This window comes from Dreissena polymorpha, chromosome 11 (assembly GCF_020536995.1).
Source record: "Dreissena polymorpha isolate Duluth1 chromosome 11, UMN_Dpol_1.0, whole genome shotgun sequence".
NCBI lineage: Eukaryota > Metazoa > Mollusca > Bivalvia > Myida > Dreissenidae > Dreissena > Dreissena polymorpha.
The window spans coordinates 45,627,893-45,650,800 of record NC_068365.1 but is presented as its reverse complement, the minus strand read 5'-3'; the positions used below and the strand labels follow the sequence as shown (position 1 = coordinate 45,650,800).

The 22,908-nt window shown below is 36.8% G+C and overlaps 1 protein-coding gene and 1 non-coding gene across 2 annotated transcripts; both read left to right on the top strand.

Annotated features, from left to right (window-relative positions):
* The first annotated feature begins 2,020 nt into the window (after positions 1 to 2,020).
* On the top strand, positions 2,021 to 10,155 carry LOC127849810 (uncharacterized). The gene is made up of 3 exons (XM_052382563.1): positions 2,021 to 2,098; positions 5,848 to 5,898; positions 9,880 to 10,155. Exons 1-3 carry the CDS (start codon positions 2,021 to 2,023, stop codon positions 10,153 to 10,155), a joined length of 405 nt encoding a protein of 134 aa, XP_052238523.1.
* A 12,082-nt stretch (positions 10,156 to 22,237) lies between these two features.
* Positions 22,238 to 22,319, top strand: Trnal-aag (transfer RNA leucine (anticodon AAG)). Its single transcript has one exon. It is a non-coding gene; the product is annotated as a tRNA-Leu (tRNA).
* The last annotated feature ends 589 nt before the right edge of the window (positions 22,320 to 22,908 follow it).

The following is a 22,908-nucleotide window of genomic DNA, read 5'->3' as shown; positions in this document are numbered from 1 at the left end:
GCCCAATATGTCAGATTTCGTTGATGTTGACATAATTGTATTCAGTCAATATTTTGAAAGCCTGTAAAAGTCAGTAATTTGACAGGATCTTGTTTGGATTTCGATACGGTTATGGAAATATATACATATGGTGTATGTCAGTTTTGATAACTGGCAGCGTAACAGTTGTCATAATAAATTGCTAATATATTTATAATTGAGTGTTTGTACGCAGATTAAGATATGGATTTTCGGCTCGAGCGCACATCTGAAGATATTTGAAGTGCAGCAAGAAGTATATGAGCCTCGCTCTGGGAAAACGGGGCTTAACGCGTGCACGTTAAGAGTCGTCTCAGACAATAATTTTCAGGCCACACAGGATAATTAAGGGCGACACTTTTTGATGTTATGGAATTTTTGTTGAAAGGACGTCTTTCCGAAAGTGTTGTCCTTGATTAGCCTGTGCGGACTGAAAAAGCTAGTCTGGGACGGCACTTTTCGCATATGCTTAAAGTCTCGTTTTCCCATATCGAAGAACAAAATTTTGCTAGTTATTATACTGCATGGCCTTGTTAAGAAATTGTTTTGAATGACCGTCCGTGTTCTTATGGAAGAGAAGTAAAACGACTTAACCCCGGCAAATAAATAATTGTGATGAATAATTAATTGAGTTATATGTGAAGTTATATGTTAAACTTATGGTTTGAAATGCACGCTTTTTTGCTACTGTAATAACCTGTTTATGATGTTGTTACCGTATAAAAGGATTCCAGGGAAAAAATATTTGCTGGTACAATCAAATCAGCCTAGCAAAAAGGGTTTGAGCTAGGATTTCAGTGGAGCCACGATGGCCGCATATCACGTAAAACCCATTTCGCAGTGCATGACTTTATTTAGATGACTGAAAAATGTCAATGATTCCAGAATTATGAATATCGGTGCACATATTTTTATAACGTGTGTATCGGCGGTTTATGTAACTAGCTGGATTAAAAGTTGCATACGCATGGTATTTGTTTGGCCATCCATGTATACCGCACGGGGCGGACTGCAGGAATTGGCGCCAAAGTGGTCATCGACCCTTGAACTCCCTGATTTTTACGATTTCTTTCTGTTTGTGGAGCGCTTTCATTCATCGTGCAAGTCGTTTTTGTCATTAGAAGTTGGGAATTGTATTCGCTATCGACTCTTTACTCCATTATGAGCTATTTCACACTATAAACACTGAAGAGCGCTTCAAAACCGGAACCCAACGCTTCTTGAGCGTTCAAGTACACAAATAATCATTTCTTCGTTATTTGTCTTTTTGAATAAATAAGAATAAGTCACTATGGCCATTATATTAACGTTTATCGATATTAACCATCGACGCATTCAAGTTGTCACTTTAGTAATATAAATCATCGACCATCTTGAAATTTGCATCACTTCGTCATCTCATTTCCTTTGATTATCGATATCGAGGCTTTGATTGTGCATTTGTCGAAATGTTCGACAAGCGATTGTTGCATTGTAAATATCAGGTATATCTCGGAGCGCCTTTCAAGGCTGAAGACGGTCGATCAAACGTGTTGATGACATCCGGAAACAAGTTACACCGTTCAAGATGAATTGTATTGCACCTTAAGGGCCGCTGCACATTGCATAGAAGGGACTGAAGATACCCGTGTGAAGTTGATCGTTGTATTGCTTTGATTAGTTTCCGATGGCAGACAGATACGCGTGATAATTGTTCTAATTAAGAAGTAATGACTTCTCGGGAACGTGAATTTATGTCTCATGTAATTGGCCAATATTCCACGCCAGTGCATGGTTTAACGATGCTGCTGCGATTTGGGATAAAAATCCTTCAGCAAAGCCGGAAACAGAACATCGTCGTCTCGGTCAGCAGCTGGAGCGTGCGCGTCGCGACCGAGGCGAGAGTCAGCCGCAGAGGATCTTCCTAGAGGGAACTTCTGCGAGTGGCTCTGCTAATCCAGCTGAGTCCGCTACCCTCGAGCCGGACGTCTTCCATATTGCTGGGATTGCTGTCTTCCCCAAGATGAAGCGGTCGGAGTACAGGCCAACCGCTGTTTATCGTGGGGAGCTCGCTGACCCGGACCTGCCAGAGGTCCCGTCTGTAGGGGGACGGAAATAGTGGGACAGCGAGACCACCAGTGTGGAGGAAATACGGGGCGGACCAGAACAGGCTTCTTTCCTTGGGAGGTATTGAAGCATGCCTGGAACTTCGAGGGACCCCGGGAAAGCAGTACTCAGTACGCTCAACGCACTGGGGAAACTGTCTCGGGGATGAAGACGACGGCCGGTGACAGCGAGAGGGGCCATAAAAGCAGAGCTGCTTGCTTGCACTCCTTTGGTGGAGCTGCGTACAGACAAGAATTTGTCTTTGAATTGTCAACTACCAGTGCACATTAAGGTCTCATTGGCCACCGTGCACTGGTATATTTGGATCTAAATTATATCTTTGGCGAATAACCGGGAAGCCGGGGTAAATTTGACCTACTTTGGCTCAAAATTTATATTTTTCTCCTGAAAGGTCACAGGAGCAGGTCGGACCATAAAGACTTCGTGAAGAGGCCGATAGGACCTGAAAATAAACTCTGATACACACATACACACAACATCGTCGTATTAAACATATGTCGGCAAATTGACATTTATGCTTGACTTTTCAATGTACCATGTAAAAAGTTATGCTGAGTAGTAAAATTTGGGACAACTGCAGTTGAATAATGTTGATAATCGTTGTAATCATTCATTGCAATAAAACACTAAATATAAGAAACCGATACATACGGAATATTACGCTAGTCAATTGTTCCAAGAGTTTGTATCACTCGAGTGGCTTGTGTGATGATGTATCACACGAGAGGCGGAGCCTCGAGTGTGATGCAAAATAGCACAAGCTACGAGAGTGATACAAACTCTTGGAACAATTGACTAGCGTAATATTCCTTTTATTATATACAACAACTAACGAAAACAGTTAACAAATGTATTTTTTACTTTAACAAAACTGACAAAACAATGACTAAAACGGTACGCCATAGTTTATTTAAGACGCGTATGAATACAGTTTATGTAAATTAACGTGTAAACATTCGAACCGGGAAAACACAGGTTTCCGACACGCTTACCTTAATGCCATCATTAATCCAATTATTATAACAATTAAGTTGACAACTTTAATCCTATGTTTATAACAAAAACGTTAAAACGATATGCACTTCCACTTCTATCTTCCATGACTTTATCGAAACTAAGTTTGAACCACACTATTTTATGGTATTCCTATCGAAATATACATTTATGCATGATAAACACACACTCCAAAATACGTTTTTAACACATAGTTTACTTCTAATAAACACCACGTCCGACATGTCCTCACAGAGTTTAGATAAAACTAATGTGTTTTGTCACAGAAAAGACGTCACACGATGTGCTTTGTAATATATTTCGTACTATAAAATATTTCTATTTTCGGTGCGTGTAATGTGACATCATTAAATGGGTCGAAGTAGTCCGGCTAGTATGGTAATACGGAATTGGAAACAGCGAGTAGCGTAATACGGGATTTTTTATTTCAACGATTGATACAACCTGTATTTTGTTAAAAGCATTAAATAGGTATATAATAAATACTAGGATGCAATGGATTTAAGAATACAACGAATACAATAACAAGATGAATACTGTAATTCAAGGAATTCAAGAAAACAATGAATATAGATTACGAGAAAACAATGAATATAGATTACGAGAAAACATTTTTAAGGATAAACGATCAATCGATATTCAGACATGTGGTAAGATTTTTATGGGACTCAGGTATCAGGATCCGGTGGCTTGTTAACAATGCGCTTAAGCATTTGAGAATATGAGGCTTTTGTCTTTTCAGCACATATGCCATATGGAAAAGGTTACCTAAGTGGGCGTGCTTATGAATGCATAAGTGTTTCGTCAGTTCGTTGTGTATGATTATTCAATAACGTCTGGTCAGTGTCAGAACTAAGATCTACATTAACATTTTCCCACTCAGAGGCAACGTGAAAATGGCTATGTGCAAACAGCATACAACTAGGACAACCTGCGAGTAACTCGCAGTCGGTTCGCGTTTTATGCTGTTTGCTGCTCATCAGTATATAAGGGTTGGAATTGAAGCTGTAAAACTTGAATCTAGTAAGAAAGGTCTTTAATTAAATTTAACTTTCTAAGGGACAACGCATGCGTAAAGATTCGTTTCTAAGTGGTTAAGGGTTTAAAATGAAACTGGTTCGGATTCAACGCCATCCTAGGCCAATCTATGAGGGAAAGTAATCTCAACATTTCAGATTCAATACAGAAGATTTTATTTTTGAATTAATCGTTTAAAGCTAATCCCAATTAACATACATATAAAATAGCTACTTGCGTTAAGCTATTCATTGACTTAAGTAAGATAATAAAAAAGCACCAAAAAGTAGTTTTATGGTTAAACAATTCGCCAGTTTTAAGCCGTTTTATACTGTTTGTAACAAGAACAAAAATTGAGAATTTACACTTATTAGGTCGTCTATTACATCTGCTGGGATAGAAAGTTGTCATTTTGTTTTTGTCAAACTTTCCACTAATCAATTTTTATACTATAGAAACATACTATACACAGATTAAAATGACCAACACTTATGTAAAGAAATCTAAGTAATTAACATAGTAAATGAAATATTAATTAATGTTTTCATTGCATCAACTTTTACTACGGCCGTTACGGCCGTTACGGCCGTTGACACTATGTGGCAAGTAAGAAAACTAACACCTAGCGACCTTGGTTTAACATGCAAAACAATAAGGAAACAATCAAGCACAACCAGTGACAGATTTGTTCCTTTGTTCGGGTTGACGTATCGAGTCGATCGCAATGTATTCAGTCGGACATAAGTGGCGACTTTGACGCGGATTTTTGACGGACAATATTAAAAGCAAGTGGTCAGTTATGACCATTGTAGCATAATATTGGTCAATATAGGCACGAGTATAATAATGGAATCGAATAGTACTGACAGGTGTAGAGGAAATGAACACATTCACGAGTACGAAATAGTGTATTGTAACCTTTGTGCAATATTGGCATCTGGTTGGTGTTTTTGTTTCTTTGACATATTCGAGAAGTGATGAAAAGCGAAAGCATTCTTGAAACGTATTCAACAAGTGGTAGCCAGTCATTCGAAATTGAATCCCGATATTGTAAAATGATAAAGAAATCCATGTTACGGTTTGATTCAGTTAAAAGAGAGATTCGACAGTTAATCCCCATTCAAATTAGTTTTTTACTATATGATGTGATTGATAACTTTTTTCGAAGGAATTTCATTACATTTCTTCCGTACCAAATGCATTTTGTGCATTTATCTTTATTGAAATCTCACACTTTAACCCAAACTGCAAAAGATCCAATTCAATTCAATTCAATTCAATTCAATGTTTTATTAGAGTCTCATGTAAATTGCAACGTAAAGCGCAGAGATAGTATCTTACAGTATCGCCGGTTCGTTGAACGTACATTTAAGTAATAGATGGGGCATGAAATTTTCAAATGACTAAATTAAGAAATTACGAAATCTAAAGCGTAAACTAATCATTTGGTAGTAAATTATACAATTCGACAAAGCAATTGAGTGTGTCAATTTTTGCGTAATTGATTTAAAAATGATATCGTGACGGTTCTATTCCCATAATGACTTTATTAGTTTCGCAGTTTTTGGCGGGACTAACATACCTCTTTCAATGATTTCTTTTAACAATTATTAGTATTATCACATCAAAACAGCTTAAATTTCATGTTTAGGCTGGTTCATTACATGAACATAACATATTCATATGTGTCAGGGGCGTCAGAAGCAAATTGACATTGGGGCGGCGGAGGTGGCGGCGGAGGAGGTGGGTACCCCCTCTCGTTGGTGGGGTCCGGGCATTTCCCGGATTTTTTTTTCAAACTTTAGCATCAAATGGCGCATTCTGCTGCGTTTTTATGCCTGATACCTGACCTTATTCACGTCTATTGCAGGCATATTCTGAATGACACAAGTTGTGACGGACAGACAGACGATGGAGAAGCGATCTCTATATGTCGCAGTTTGTACTTTGAAGAAGGTGACAGAACAATAGGGACCATGTGAGTTGAAAGAACGTTCTTCTGGATTATTTTCCGAAATTCCGTTTTGGAAATCTGAAATTCGTTGGTTGGTTTGGAGTAGACATATTGAAACGACATCAAAAGTGGTAAAAAACATCAAATAAGTCTTTTAGAATGAGCGATTTACTTCGAGTTATTACAATTAATTCAGGTATCTTGAGGTATCTTTCATTTTGTGATAATTAAGGACTATTGGATATCGACACATTTGTTTCATGTCATACTTTCCTTTATATTATTAAAACAGAAGCAAAGGCTTAGATCAAACCGACATGTACGAAATTTTTTGTAAAAATACTAGGATATGTGCATCAGTTTCAAACTTGTTTTCAAGCAAAACATACAGAGAATTATTTTTTGTCTAACGTTCCATATAAAATGGTCTTTCCAAGCTTTTAATTTGAACTAAATGCACCAATGAACAGGTAATCCGTTTTTGACAAATAATTTCATATACAGCGCTAGGTCCCTTTAGAGATTGGACACACTCGATATCTCTTTTATCCTTTGAACACTTAAATATCGCCATTTGTCGAGTCGGTAATTGACGACAAAATTACAAAACCGGTCTTTCAGATATAGCACCTTTAACGGGATTGTAGCATAAAGAAAGGGCAGGCCCTTTTCAATATAAATTGAATAATAATAGTGTTATCATGTCCCTTTGCTAAAACGCTGAGATAATTGGGGTGTATAACATGTATTATAACCAGGCCACGTTGTTCACTTCATTAAAGAGGGTTGGAAATCGGGTATTTATACCCGCTTTTGATGTTTTGTGTCATGTTTTCAGAATTACATCATAAATAAAGAAGTTATTCTGATAATGCAGAAAATTAATTAAATTCGTGATAATAGGGATTGCTTTGTTGAAATAAAGACCGCGACGAAACAGCATAACCGTAAAAGAGTCGTTTTGGTTTAATCAAATAACGGAAAGTAGAAAGTGGAATGTATTGTCGTCTGCAGCAGCAGAATTCCAGCGCGTGCCAATCGCGTCTGCGCGTCCAAATGTTGCCACCGTGTGCATTGCATTATGGGATAGTGTCACCCGGGAGCGAGGGAACATAACGCGCACGGTGTCAAAAACATGCTTTGGTATTGTATATCTCGTGCATTTAATTATAGATAAATTTCTATTTTGTTAATCAACTGATTAATTGGATGATGGCGTGTATTGTCGTGACATCTGCCGACATTTCTCCAGGAAGGAAAAAGCAATATCCAAGTATAAAGCCACGGGCAAGGTACATGCACTTAATCAATTTACGATATCATCGCTTTGCAAATACTAGTAGTTCAATTATGAATTGAGGTGACAAAAGTTGTGTAAAAATACGTTTAAAACATAAACAAATATGACTCCGGAGACAAATACAATAATGTAAACGGAAGGATATTAAGAGTTTTTTACAGCTCAGAACTTTTAACGAGAGTGAAATTTAAGTCACTTTGAATGCATGCTTTAAAATATAATATAAACAAACAGATTATTGCAATATGAATACTTGAATGAAAAACGCATGTCTTAGATTAACCTTTCAGATTACTATGTTTTTCGAACAATAATCGAATTGTACGGCAAAATCAAACAAAGGGATAACATAAACCAAATAATTTATTATAATATCAGATAATTTCATAATAGTTGAAAATAAATTAATCATTGGTGACGAGTTAATGTAATAGCACCACAATGAAATTTTGCTACGCAGCTTTTAATTGCATTTCAAACAGACAATTGGTTGTGTAAAGCGTCCCAGTAATGCCCGCTAATCCCCACCGCGCCTCTGTCTCGTTTCGCCACGCGTCGTCTGTCGCTCTTGTTTGCATAAGAATTTTTAACAGTTGATAAGAATTACTCCATGATATATCTTCCTTCCCCAAAATTAGTTATTTATGCATGCATATTACTTTTCGATAGGCATCTGTCTCGGTATTTCGATGAAGAATACCGACAAAGCAATGAAGACTGGGCCGAAAGTACAAAGGCATAAGGTGCCTGTTTTGCAGACGAATCTACGACATTCGAGTGTGTGTTTTTTGCATTTACACCGGAAGTAAGAAACAACGGCAAGTTGCAACTTCGGCACATGGTGAATGTGTAAACCCTGCCAATAAATGGACATTACAATATGCTGCAAGCAACGTTTGGAGCCAAATCAAGAATCGCCCGTTATATGTTTTCTTTCGGATACACTGATTACCGATACCCGAAATACGAGTCAAAACTTGATAAACATGCCTTGCGTCATTATAATGTCATATAATAAAAACTTATTTTAATGACAATATCGTGCGGAAACAGTAAGTAACGGCATTTAAACGTCACTCGTTTTTACATTATATTTTTATAAAACCAGATCAATGCATTTTAAGGCCGTTGCTTTTTAAATTAAGAAGGAATTAAATATTTTTATAAAATAAGATCTAAATGATGCAGTTAGTTACATGCTTGATGGGATATCAGCCATACACATCTTATTACTTTTTTAACATAAACAGCATGTGTACAAATATATACATTTGGCCTCGTGACGTCATTGTGAGTTGGATCGATCAATGCCTCAGAAATTGTTAAATTATTTGTGGACGATTTATTGCAAGATTGCTATATATTATTTTAACACAGCTGCATCGATAAGACAGCATGCATTCCAACCTCTGAGGATTGCACTAGCATCTGGCACGCGCCCTTGCTAGGGTAACACACCAGTCTGTTGGGTAACACACCACTTACGGACAGCTCAGAAACAAAGCCGTTCGTACGAGTTATGCGCTAGGTAATGAGTTGCTAGAAAGCCCTTTACATGGAATAGACTGGGTACATTGACCCTTCTGATTGTAACATTCAATGTCATTAAATGTTCGATACAGCCTTCTACTCATCATTCCCCTTGATTATTTTCTCTACATTTAATATTTTGGTTAACATTCACGGCACAGGATGCAATGTGATTTTACTGATTCGTCGATCTTTTTCAGTCCATATTTCATTGCATATGTATCGTACAGTAAGTCACTAATTCCGCACAAGTTACAATTCGCCGTCAACGTGATTCTGGTTCTATTATTTACTCATAACTACAGGCATATCAGTGTGCTTCTTTGTTAAACCTGTCTTCTTCTCTCATATTTTGTCAACTTACACAAGACATTGTGACCATGTTACCATTAACAACCGCAGATATTGCCGCACCCATTCATAACCAACCTCACCAATCAGATCCACATTTCGGGCCTGATTTAACGAATCAATTTTAATTATCTTATGTATTTTATTCTGTTCATCTGAAAATCAGCGTAACAAGCCCCCGGTGAACTCAGGAGTTCAAATATCTAAAAATTTAAACTTCGATTTGTCTAGTACGTACATTTCCCAGAAATCAATCATCATCAACAATAACAATAACAACAAGAACAACAACAACAACAGCGTCATCATCATCATCATCATCAACCTCCTAATCTGCCTCTTCCTTCTCATCTTTCTCTCCATCCTCATCCTCCTCCTCATCATCATTATCATCATCAAAAACCCCATCATCATCAATAACAATAACACCAGCAGCAGCAGGAGCTGCTGCTGCATCAGCAAAACATGCATATATTTACCAGTGCAAACAGTTTAATATTAAAGTATCTGCATATAGTATATAGTTTGGTCTCTGAATAAATAAACTTGTGTTATGCAGAAAAATTTAATTGTAATATGCCCGATGCAGATCCTTGAACAGTCCCATGAATGGAATAGATCCCTTTACGTGGTTTTTGTGTACTTTGAGAAGGCTTTTGACAGGCTGCACCGAGACTCCCTCTGGAAGATTCTGCGACATTATGGCATCCCTCAGAAACTTGTCAATGTCATCAGGTCCCTGTACGAAAACTTTGAGTGCAGAGTCATCCACAACAACCAGGTCACTGAACCATTCAAGGTGGAAACTGGAGTGAAGCAAGGATGTATCCTCTTGCCGCTCCTCTTTTCAATGGCAATTGACTGAATCATGCAACGCACCACAGAGGGAAGGAGGCAAGGGATACAGTGGACGCTAACATCGCTGCTAGATGACCTGGACGACGCCGACGATATAGGTCTACTTGCTAGCAGGAACCAGGACATCCAGCAGAAGACACAACAGTTGGCACTGTCAGCAAGCACCATAGGTCTCAGGGTCAACATTGGAAAGACTCAGGTCATGAGGAAGAACACCATAGTGAGCGACCCAATCACCATCAATGACCATCCTCTGCAAGATGTGGACGAGTTCATTTACCTGGGCAGCAAGGTCACCACAGATGGAGACTGTGCAAGGGAGATCAACACGAGAATCAGCAAAGCCAACCAAGCCTTCGCGATGCTGAAGCCCATCTGGAGGACCACAAGTCTTAGCATGCACACCAAGCTCCGCATCTGCAAGAGCAACGTGCTGAGCGTCCTTCCATATGGGTCTGAGTGCTGGAAGACCACTGCTACCATCGAGCGCAAACTGGAAGTCTTTCAGAACAAGTGCCTACGACGGATCATGAAAGTCTTCTGGCCAAACATATTCACGAACATGGAACGGTGTAGAAGAGCCGGCGCAAACAGCATCGCTAAGACCATCGCTTTGAGAAGATGGAGATGGCTTGGCCACGTTTGCAGAATGCCACCCGACTCGCTTCCCAGGGTGGCACTGAGATGGACTCCACAGGAGAAAAGAAACCGTGGACGACCGAAAGAGACGTGGCGCCGAACCGTGGAGCGAGAGCTCAAGAACAGAGGCCTCAACTCTGCAGACAGCACCCGCAACAGCAGCTGACAGACAAAAGTGGCGCTCCCTTGCCGTCGCCTCAAGCACCAGACGGCGGAGAGAGGATTGAGTGAATGAATGAATGCGTGTGTGTGTTGTTGTAGTTTAGTTACAGGTCGTTCCCGCGTCTTCATGACTTCATTTGGTTTCGACTATGAATGAATGCCAGATGCATGATTCGTATAAATACATAAAATTACCTTCCATACTGATTACCAAATAGAAATTCTGGCGCAACGATTTCGTTATATTGTTCACTGACGCGGATGATTTCGTATGGTTAAGATGTAATTTATTTTATAGGCTAAACTATAACAATTTAATAGACAATTAAAATGTAACTATTATTCACACGGGCAACTGATTATGACGTTTATCACGTATCGCCTACTTAGAATAAGCTGGTTAAGAATATGCAATAAATTAATTGCATTGAAACATATTCATTTCCTTCACTTTAGTGCACTCAACCGGAATTGTGCAATGGACGTGAAAAGTACATCATTCATTACTTAGGTGCACTGTGTAGTAATTAAGAAGGCAAACTTGTTTCAAATGATTCGATGATTGTATTATCAGAAAAAGGGTATTTTCAACGCCTGATCAGTTCGTTGGAGTTTAAAATATTTAATTATTAAAACATGATCAGCGATGATTATAGAATGACAATCAAACCAATCGTATATTCTAAAATCTTTGCAATATATGTATGTATATAAGTTTATTGATCTGACTTAATACTGTCATCAACATCGACATTTTCATTAGAAGGAACAAAGTCAATAGAAAAAAGCAATTTATTAACAATATTTTTTCCTCATTTGCCTCTAAATTCTATGTCTTAAATGAAATATTTCACAATAAGAACACCCTTTTTTAGCCTACAACATTTCTGTCTACGTGTCGTAACTCTCTTTCTTAATTTAGAATGAAACAAATTTAATATGTGTTCCTAATAAGTATCACATAAACTTTATTTCCAAGATGCTAAACTTTTATATTACAACTGTGTACTATAATAATCATACATGTAGACTAAAAACAAAATGAATAAGAATATAGACTTGTTGCGTAATATGTATATTTAAATCGCTTTTAATGATGATTGCATGATTAAGCCTGTCGAGTCAGTCACATCTCGTAATAATCAAAACGACGAGTCTGAACATGCAAATGTTACATCACATGGATTGGCTATAATAATTGCCTCCCTTAGACTGAAAGGCCTATTTGTTGTCAGCTTATTTTGTAGAATTCCCGTTTAAAATCGATTGCTTTGACCATTTTAATAGATTAAAATTACAAAATCGTGTTTACATGTATTCTAGACAACAGTTTTAAACTTATTTAATAATTTTCTTGTAAATATGATACCATTGTGATTACCTAGTTTAGTAGATTGGGGGTAGCAATGATTATCAAAATTTTCTAAAAATTAGGACATAAATATTGAATTCTCTTGTTCAAAGTCTGCATTTAACACATAACAAAGTTTTCTGTAACGTGTCCGTTTCATTCAAACAATACACACCTGATTGTTATACACATTTTTCTGTCAGATGGGCCAGAAAATAATATTACCGTTTGTTTCTAAGTTAGAGGAAAATTGTCACACCCTTAATTACGCTGACCAATTAGAGCGCAGTATTTATTTTGATCGCCCATATTTCACTCGATTTCACAGTCCGAAGAACACAATCGCACTGTGTGTGAGTGCAAAAGTTGAGAGTATTTCAGTTTCTGGGATTTTTATTCCCCCCCCCCCACCACTCCTCCTCTTCGAAGAAGAGTGTGTATTGTTTTGCTGGAGATCGGTCGGTCTGCTTGTCTGTCGGTAGACCAGTTCGTTTCCGATCAATAACTTGCGAACGGATTGGCTTGATACTTCCCATGTGCATTGGTTTTTGCCAGTAGATTACACCTACTGAAATTCGGGTCACTAGGTCAAAGTTTTAGGTCACTGTCACATTGTGAAAATTTTTCTGATCAATAACTTGTGACGGGATTGACCAATTGGCTTGATACTTCACATGTGCATTGGCTTTTGTCGTAGAAATAGGGGTCACTAGGTCAAAGGTCAAGGTCAATTTCAAACTAAGATTAAACATTGTTTCCGATCAATATCTTGTCATCGGAGGGGCCGATTGCTTTGATACTATCCATGTGCATTGGCATTGGACAGTAGACCATTTGGAAGGAGTAAATTACCCGTGAGACTTAGAATATCTGCGCAAAAAAATAAAGACATTACAACGCGCATGGCCATGTATTTGCATGGTAATATTTGCTTACGGATTTTTCGAGATATGCCCCAAAAAGAAACTGGAAAAGTAGCACAGTTTAAAAAAAAAACACGTTAGTGAAACGGCAAGGAAAGTTTACTCCGAAATCAGGACGTACTGATTGAAGAGTTTACCTCCCTTAGACTATTACCAATACTCGCCAGTTTGCTATTTGATATATTTAATAATAAACTTCAAACCTTCTTCTAAACTCCAAAAGTAATAATCATGCCCATATATTCTGCACGAGCATTTTGGTGTCATCAAAAGGTGTAACGTTCACCATCACCACGTACAAAAGATCCTAGGATAATGTCAGCGTGTCCGCACGTTCGTAGATAAACAAACACTCTGACATGGCCGTAGGCGCTTTTATATCATAACTAAGCAGAATTCGTTATTGTTTATTTTGTAATATAAAATCAGCTTTTATTCACTATGGCTGCAACATTATTGCCAAAGGTAGGACGCATATTTTGACACGTGTTAAAAGTAATTAGCGAGCGTAAATCAAAACACGATCGCGTATGAGATATGACTCGAAAAATAAATTTTATGTCCCAGTTTTACTCAAGGCGGTGTGACAGATTTAAAACACAAGCACTGAAATGTTAAATATGAAAATATTGTTATAAAATGGGAAATGACAAATGTTTGGAATTCGGAATATTAGTTTGTTTTTTGTTGTTGTTTAAAAACAATAAACATGACTGTATTGAACCAAATTGTGGGCGTAATGACAACTGACAATAAAATGTTTTTAATGCATTGCACATAACATATTTAAAATTTTGAAACATGGTAAAATTTTAAAGACCTATATAAGGCCTAATAAAAAGTTGTTTTCTATCCCATACTTTAACAGAAAAAGAAATTTCTGGCATGAGACGGGCTTATCGTTAAAGCATTAAAATAAAGCATAAAACTGTTTACGCCATATTCTAGTTCAAGCCAAAATCACTGTATGTAATTTCAAAGAATCGGTAATTACTTGTCCAGATTCCTGATAATTTTAGTGCATACAAATTATTACGATTGCTAACAATAACATTCATTTTCAGTGACATTGTAATGGACGTTTCGTTGGTTAGAAATACACGCCTGTGTTAATTCTTTGTGATAAATGTTATCGCTTTTTGGACTCGGAAGCTCTTCCTAATAAAAAGATACAAAAGAAAGATTTCATCTTAAAATGCCTTTTGACTCTGAATCGACGACTGCAGATTTTGTTCTCGGAGAGTTTTGTATTGTCATACAAATATATAAATATTTTCCGTTTTAAGGATGAACCACGTGCGAACTCTTTGTCTGGGTATTTCTTCCAACCAGACAGTAAAGGTAGCTAAGAGTGCATGAACACAGTATTGAAGGTATCCTTTACAAAAATATTCGCACTTAAAAAGGAAAATAAATTTCTGGCATGAAACAGTGTAATCGTTTAAGCATACAACTGTTAAGTTTACACCTATTTATTTTAGCTCGATTGCATTGAATGCCTCAATCTTATAGAAAAGAGTTCGTTTCCTGGGCCTATCACCAGTACTTATTGTCTATAGTGAAGAGAGAACGCTCCCCGAGTAGTGATCGAACCCGTGACATCCCGATCGCTCAGCGGACACCTTATCGTTACGCCACGGCGAACTTACATAAACTACTAGTTCTAGACAAAATCAATGTATGCAATTTCAAAGAATATATAGAAACTTGTTCAGCTCCCTGATTATTTTAATGATAAAACATGATAACAAATGCTTACAATAACATTCATTTTCAGTGACATTGTCTTGGAAGTTTCGTTGGTAAGAAAAACACGCATGTGTTTATTAATTTACGATAAATGTTATCGCTTTTTGAACTGGTGTGTTCATCATTAGCCCTCCCCCTAAAAAAAGAATCATAGAAAAATTTCATCTTGAAATTCCTTTTGACTTTGAAGCGACGACTTCAGAATTTGCCCTAGGAAAGTTTTGTATTGTCGTACAAAAATATATAAATATTATTTAAGGAATACGAGTATGCCTCTATTCTAAACAACACAATTGAAACAGTCACAATTTGTTCTTTGTTTGAAATCACGAGGTTAGTTCATATTCTCATTGCATTGTAATGGTATACATGTAACCTGATCTTTGGTGTTCTTGATAGTTGCCATAGTTTAAAAGAAATAGTGAACACGATTTGTTCGTGTTACAAAAAATATGCTAGATAGTAATCGAAAAAATTTCCGTGTCATTTAACATGCCGAATATTGCAAAATTTGATATTAAAAATTTTACAATAAAGTTCACATTACGCATTTTGATCTGAAACGCATCATCTAATTGCTGAAGGGGGTGGGGAAAGGGTAACGCTGACTTTCACATTGTTATAACAAACAGAAGTTTTAATCAAATACGTTAAGGGGCTTGTTGAGTAAGCTACAACAGCATTCTAATTCAGTCTACGGCGCATGGTGTGTCATAATAATATTGAGATTTAAATATTGCTCATAAAAAATAATGGATTTATGGCAAATATAGCAATATCAGAAACTATTATCATACGTTTAACTAAGTTTATATCAAGATTAACTTTAGCGAAGACTGATTAACTTTAGCGAAGACTGATTGATTAAAAATCTATCAACTTTCATTTAAGTCACCGGCCCCATTTTCTCCCATTCTATCGTCAGCTCTGGGAGAACGGTGCTTCAAACTGTCGTCCCAAATAAGCATTTGAAGTCCGCACAGACGATTCAGGGACGACACTTTCCGCCAATACTGGATTTTCGAAACTTCCTTTCAATGAAAAATTCCATAAATGGGAAGTTTCCAGTCTATGGGAAAAGGCAAATATGGAACGACACTTTACGCAAGGGCATTAAGCCCCGTTTTCCCTGTGCGCGGCTCATATTTTTTCTCGCCTACCCACAACTGTACTGGTTGAAGACTGCTCCTCATAAACTGCGTAACACCGAACACGATTTGATTATTAAACACATATTGCTCCAAATGGCCCGCCTCATTGAGTTGTAAATTTAAATGTTACGCAGTGCGAGAATCTCATTCAGATCGACTCGCACCGACTCCAGAATTAATTAACAACCAATTACAGATGTCGTTGCATTAATTCTACATGCTAAATCCAAAATATCCCTTGTAGTTATTTATTGATCTTTTTCTATTTGGCTGAATACCGGTGAAAAAACCATCTATCGTTTCGTGTTTTGTCTGCGAAAAACAATATCTGAATGTAATCAATTGCATGTTATAACGTTCAGTTCGAATGCGCGTCAAATTTTCATTTAAACGGAAATGATATAATTCACGCGCGTGTCTAACCCGCGCTTAAGTGAAAACGAGGCTTTAGTTTCGTAGCCCACATCAAAAGGCAGAGATCTTTGTTTTCAATGACTTATAATGCATCGGGCCGAAAAAATCCAACAAATGTTATCAAAAATAGACGACGAACATATTTAAGACAGACATGTAACATGTTGAACCCCGGCGCGTGGCCCTTTTGAAAATCACGCAGGATACAACTTAGAAACGAGATCAAGCGCTTAATTGATCAAAGGGAAAGGGTCCATCTGTTTCCAGTAGCTAAAATCAGAAATTGATGCCAAATGCATTAGATTACGAGACTAAATAACTATGTTAACACTATTACGTTCCTCACAGATTGTCCTAACGGTAATTAGAAAATCCGCGTTTTTGTTCAGACGGAAATAACGGGATTTCATTAACATATTTGGACCAGGATTTTTTAATAAATCTTCCGTCTAAAGAGTGGCAATTTATTATTTGGGCATGTAATTATTATAACTTTAAAAGTTGCGAAACACAAAGTTTTCAATTTCGTGTAATTAAAAGCCGGAATCCACAAGAGCTTATGTGAAAAACCTGCAGAATAGCGAACAAAAAATATTTTATGACGGACACATAACCGACATTTCTTTAACCTACATAGTAATCCGTCATACTATAACGATTGGTTTATTATGCATCGAAACAGTTATATATATGCGCCATAATGTCGCTGGAGTCGCTCGATTTATACCCTTTACCACTTAGATACGTATTTTACGCATGTGTAGTCCCTCAGAAAGTTAAATTTAATGACAGACTTTTCTTACTCGAATTTTCAAGGCTTCATTTCCAAACCCTTGATACTGATGAGCAGCAAACAGCATAAAACCTGAACAAACTGCGAGTTACTCGCAGGCTGTTCTGGTTTTATGCTGTGTTGCACATATCCATTTTCGCTTTGCTTCTGAGTGGCAAAGGGTTAAGTGCAAGAGGCACGTTACATTCGCACCAAGTGCCGTCGAAAATAAACATGTTTACATATTATTTTATATATAAACGAACTAGTTTTCACTAAATGAAAATCATTTTCTTTCATAAAAGCGTATGCTTCAGGTTTTGAATTATGAAACCACAAGACTGTCTTTTTCAACAACATTAAATAACGATGGAAATTTAAGTGAAAATATTATCTGAATTAAAAAGAGAATACGTAGTATAATGAAAATTATTAAATATCGCCTTACATTTGAAAGCGTAGAAAAATGATGATCGCGATTGTTTATTGACAGCACTACACATGTTATAAAGATAACAAGTGCATAATGAAACAGATGTTAATGTCAACTTTCTCATTTCTCTGTATACAAGAAAACCGTGCCAAATTTTGTATTTTCATAACACATATATCGATTGTCTTAAATTTCTTATCTTTACAATCGAAATGTCTGATTGCTAATAAATGTTAACGAACATTAATTCATAATTAGCAGTCGTGGACTTCTGAACCTCGAGCGAAAGATGTACCGTACCGATATGCAATTTAATTACCAAAAAGATAAATAACTTCCGGAAAGACGTAAGAATGTCACACGATGTAAAGATAAAAATACAATATCCATAATTAAATGCTAATTAATGAGATCAATCCACAATCGCCCACGGGTACGTCCCCAATATGTTGTCTCGTGTTTATTTCTAAACATAAGTTATGTCTAACATAAATGTGAACAATTTGTTTAAATGCTCTGAATTGAGTCCTAAGACTGAATATTGTAGCGAATTTATGTTTTAAATGAAATAGATGATACAAACAAAAAGAGATCTAAGAATACATAATGTCAATGAATTAAAATTAACATGTTAAGTATATTTCCAAACATTCGCACGAAAATGCTTGATATTTTATTTCGTACGCGTGGAGCACGGACTATGCCATCATAGTTAGAGTTACTAAAGCAACATTACTTTAAAAACAGCAATCCTTAAAGAAATTCACTTGTTTGGCGCATTGCTGAAATCAAACCTTATATAGTAATTACGTGATAGATGTTTTGATTTTAGTTTTATTGCTGGAATAACAGTATTGATCTTTGTTTTCCCTTTCTTATTTCTTGATACATATGTTCTCGATTTCTCGTATCCTATTAGATGTATCGGTATCCACACTTGCTATGCATTCCGCCAAGACGTAGGACATACCACAAATTCAACCTTTTCATGCACGGACGTTCGAGAGGTTCAGAGTTCCACTGGAAAGTGACCGTCGCAAAGAGTTGGATAGGCGTCTCATTAAACTACGCTGGATATAATATTTGCATAACGAAATGAGCCTCGCTCTGTGAAAAAGGGGGTTAACGCATGTGCGTAAAGTGTCGTCCCAGAGTAGCCAGAGAACGGGACGACACTTTCCGCTTTTATGATATTTGTCGTTTAAAGAAAGTCTCTTCTTGGAAAAAATCTAGTTTAGGATGAAAGTGTCGGCCTATATAAGCCCATAAAGCCTGTGCGGACTGCATGTAACCCCCTTTTCAAAGAGCACAGCTCGTATAAATATATATATCTATATTTAGAAGCATAACACTACTACGCAGCAGTATTATATTCCCCCGATAAGTCGTTTTAAGGGACACGCCACGAACTAATGTCTTTTATCTATCGAGAATATTATTGTATGATACTTATCTCTCAACGTCGATTTTTGTTAAAGGTATTTTGTTCTTTAAAGATCTTAACATCTTACGGTGAATGTAGGTTACGATGCATTTGCTAAACACACACTCAAAGATGATAATAATTTCATAAATGATGTTTATTAAATTTCAATCATTCGCTTGTTTTGTGCTAAAGTCAGTCGAAACTTAACATCTGGGGCGACATTAAACAGAAGGCATCGCCTTGTTGACTTTTCGCCTCTAACCACACCGAGCGCTTATATACTTACGGCTCAGTTCACGCCTATCGCCCTCAGATCATAGGATCTGCCTGACACATTATCACCTACACCTTTTTCAAAGAAGTGAATAGCGGATTTAATTCAAATTAAATAAACAACAACAACCCTCTCGGAAGAAGAGTACGCGTTGATCTGTTTAAGGATCAACACCCTCCCCTGCTATCGCTGAAATTATATCTTCCATCTTGTTTGATCTTGGTTGTGATCTTTGCACGGTCTTCACACGTTTTCGGATCAAAATAATGGGATATCTTCACACTTTCGGTAGATTTTTATTAAATGTTTATCATCCTTTATGGTTTCTTCAAATGGCCTTCGAATAATTTCGTTTTATTTGTATTCAGATAAAATCACACAGTTGTGCCTGCGACAAAAGGACCCAACACAAAATACCGTTTTCTCGCATTCGATGTGGAAAAATAACGTTACATGGAGTCATATGACCATTCCTTACAATCAAAGTACTGACAGTACTAGTGCGACGATGCCATTGAAGAGGACGGCTATAAAAGCATAAATTTAAGTTTATCTAAATCACCACAATTGTGTATGTGGGTATGAGAATTGTGGGTACGAAAAAAATGGGTACGAAAATTTTGGGTACAAAAATTATGCCCAAAAAAATTGGATAGGAAAAAAACATTTGCTTACGAAAAACAATTTGGGTAGGAAAAAAAAAATAGGTACGAAAAAAATTTGGGTGCGAAAAAAATTGGGTACGAAAAATAATTGGGTTCGAAAAAAATTGGGTACGAAAAATGTTGGGCAGGAAAAAAAAATTGGGGGGGGGGTGCGGGGAAGAAGTACCCGTGGGGAACTTGACCCATTCAGCGAAACTGGGAGGCGGGTTACATTCTCGATCAAATATAACAAGAAATATCTTAAAAAGATATTCGACGTGTATTTTCTGTACCACTTATCTTAAAAAAACGTTCTGTTACAGTAAAACGTTTGTGGGTTATAACATTACGTTACGTTGCAGATATATTCAAAACTTGACATACTCTTGAATTACACATGTATATCATACCATACTTTATATTTCGTTGTTTCCTTTCCTAAGTTAATGATGTTATGTGTACGGACGTGATTTTACATGCCCATGTGCATGAACATATATTTTTTCTCTTTTCATTATTGTTTTTTCTCTAATTAAATAAGCTAAGGCATGTTTGTTCGTTAAGTAAGGCACTAATTTAATGATGATTCCTGAAAGTAGGTATGAGCACATAGTCGAATAAGACTTGAATACGTGAGTTCGCCCATGAACACATGGTAAGGTTAACTTAATCTCCTGGATATATCATAATATGTGTTTAAAACAAAAACAATATCCAACAAACGAATGAATCATCAAACATAGTGTTTGCACTGATGTGGCGCTGTAATTTCTGTTTGAAAAGTTTATTAAATATGCAAAATGAGAGAGCACGCATAACAGCTAGTTTCATAGATGTCGCACGGCTAGTTATGCTGTTTATATACCATACTTGCTTTAACGTTTACAAATGGCAGGTTCGAAATACTTAGTTTTCCTTACACTCATGATTCCGTTAAACGTAAATTATACACGTTTTCATTCGCAATTTATTTACAGAATCACGACAAATGTCAAATACAATACAGAAAATGCATAGTTGTTTCATTGATCTATAAACATATAATGGATTGAATATAACTGATTTTAGATTAACGTTTTCAAACTATTATTAAATCTTTCCCCATAATATGCTGTCCTATTTATAGCTGAGCTTCCTTTACCTTTATTAATGATAATCAGCGAGGTATGCCGATTAGAAAAATCCTATCTCAATCGGACTGGCTCGGTCTTTACATAGGTCCGCCATTGTGAATAATTTTTTCATGGTATGATAACTTAGACGAGCTTACGCACCATCGTCAAAAATCGAATATCCCACATACCTGGGCATTACAACACCTAATGTTTAATAATGACGAATACATTAACCGTTTTGAGTCGTCACATATTAGCATGTGTAGTCCGCACATGACATTTTCCGGATTCATGGAATTGTTTGTTTTAAAGAAGTCTCTTTTTAGCGACAATCAATTTAAAGGGGCCTTTTCACAGATTTTGGCATGTTTTGAAGTTTGTCATTAAATTCTATAATTGATAAATGTAAACATTGGATCTAAAAAGCTCCAGTAAAAAATCAAGAATAAAATTTAAAAAAAGGAAAAAAAGTGGACCGCGTCAGGGCTCGAACCACTGACCCCTGGAGTCCTGGAGTAAAAACCAATAGACCGCTCGGCCATCCTGCCAGGCATGTATGAAAGACGTATTTTATAATTTATACAAGCAATCTTCGTAGTTTCACAAAATTAAACGACAACAACAGAACTCTCCAAATTATTCAATCGTTTCGCGTTGCAACGCTTTATAATTTCTAGGATGTTAAATCGTCAAAAGATGAGTATAATTGTAAATGTTCAGTATTACTGTTTCCTCACAAATATCATAACTAAAACGAAAATTTACGAATCTGAAACAACTTTTTTCAATTTTGTCAATTTACCAAAACGTGAAAAGATCCCTTTAAGGCGGATATTGTTGTTATTGATTAGCCTGTGTGGACTGCACAGGCTAATCCGAGGCGACTTTTTCGCACATGCATTAAGCCCATTTTTCCAAGAACGAGGCTCATATTTGGCTTCATATGAGAGAAGCTGTGAATTTAACTTGTGAATATAGTAATCAACCCGGTAATTCGTCAACACTAAATAAACGTACTGCAACGTGTAGCGCATCAGGTAGCGTGGCCGAGCGGTCTAAGGCGCTGGTTTAAGGCACCAGTCTCTTCGGAGGCGTGGGTTCAAATCCCACCGCTGCCATATGTTTTGAAAGAACAATTAAAGTTGTTAGTTAGAATTACAATTTTTTCAAAAATTGTAAGTGCTTGTGTTGAATGGTGACGAATGCATGGTATTCATGTTGTTAATGAGCACAAATATTGGTGTCTTGTCGCGCGTAGATTCCTATTTCATGCAATCATACACGGTATGTTTCATGCGACGGGATACAGTTTTTCGATGCACAAGTGATTGTCCACTTTAATTCGTTTATTCAATTATATATTAATATTCAAAACCCCTATGCAACATAATTCTTTAGTTTAAATGAGAAAGTTTGCGTAGCGAATAGTATCGAGTATCCCGACGGAAAACTCAACCTGAAGTGCTACAAAAAAAATAATGGCTTAAAGAGCCACACAAACTTAATTGCCGTCACGAAAACTTAGGCTCGACCGGGTATGTGGAAAATGTCAAGCTTTTTACAGCTTTCTGTGTTCAATATCTTTATTATTGTTAAGACATAGTTTCGCTTTTATATTTAAGATTAGAGTGATGGTGCTGCAACAGTTATTTTCATTGAATACCATTAAAGTGTTTATTTACGAAAATGTGTCGCCAATAAAGGGGT

Coding starts and splice junctions, on each gene's coding strand:
- LOC127849810 (XM_052382563.1), top strand. CDS start 2,021: ATGAAGCGGTCGGAGTACAGGCCAACCGCTGTTTATCGTGGGGAGCTC. Junction 2,099..5,847: donor ACCTGCCAGAGGTCCCGTCT/GTAGGGGGACGG, acceptor CATATGTGTCAG/GGGCGTCAGAAGCAAATTGA. Junction 5,899..9,879: donor CGGAGGTGGCGGCGGAGGAG/GTGGGTACCCCC, acceptor TGCCCGATGCAG/ATCCTTGAACAGTCCCATGA.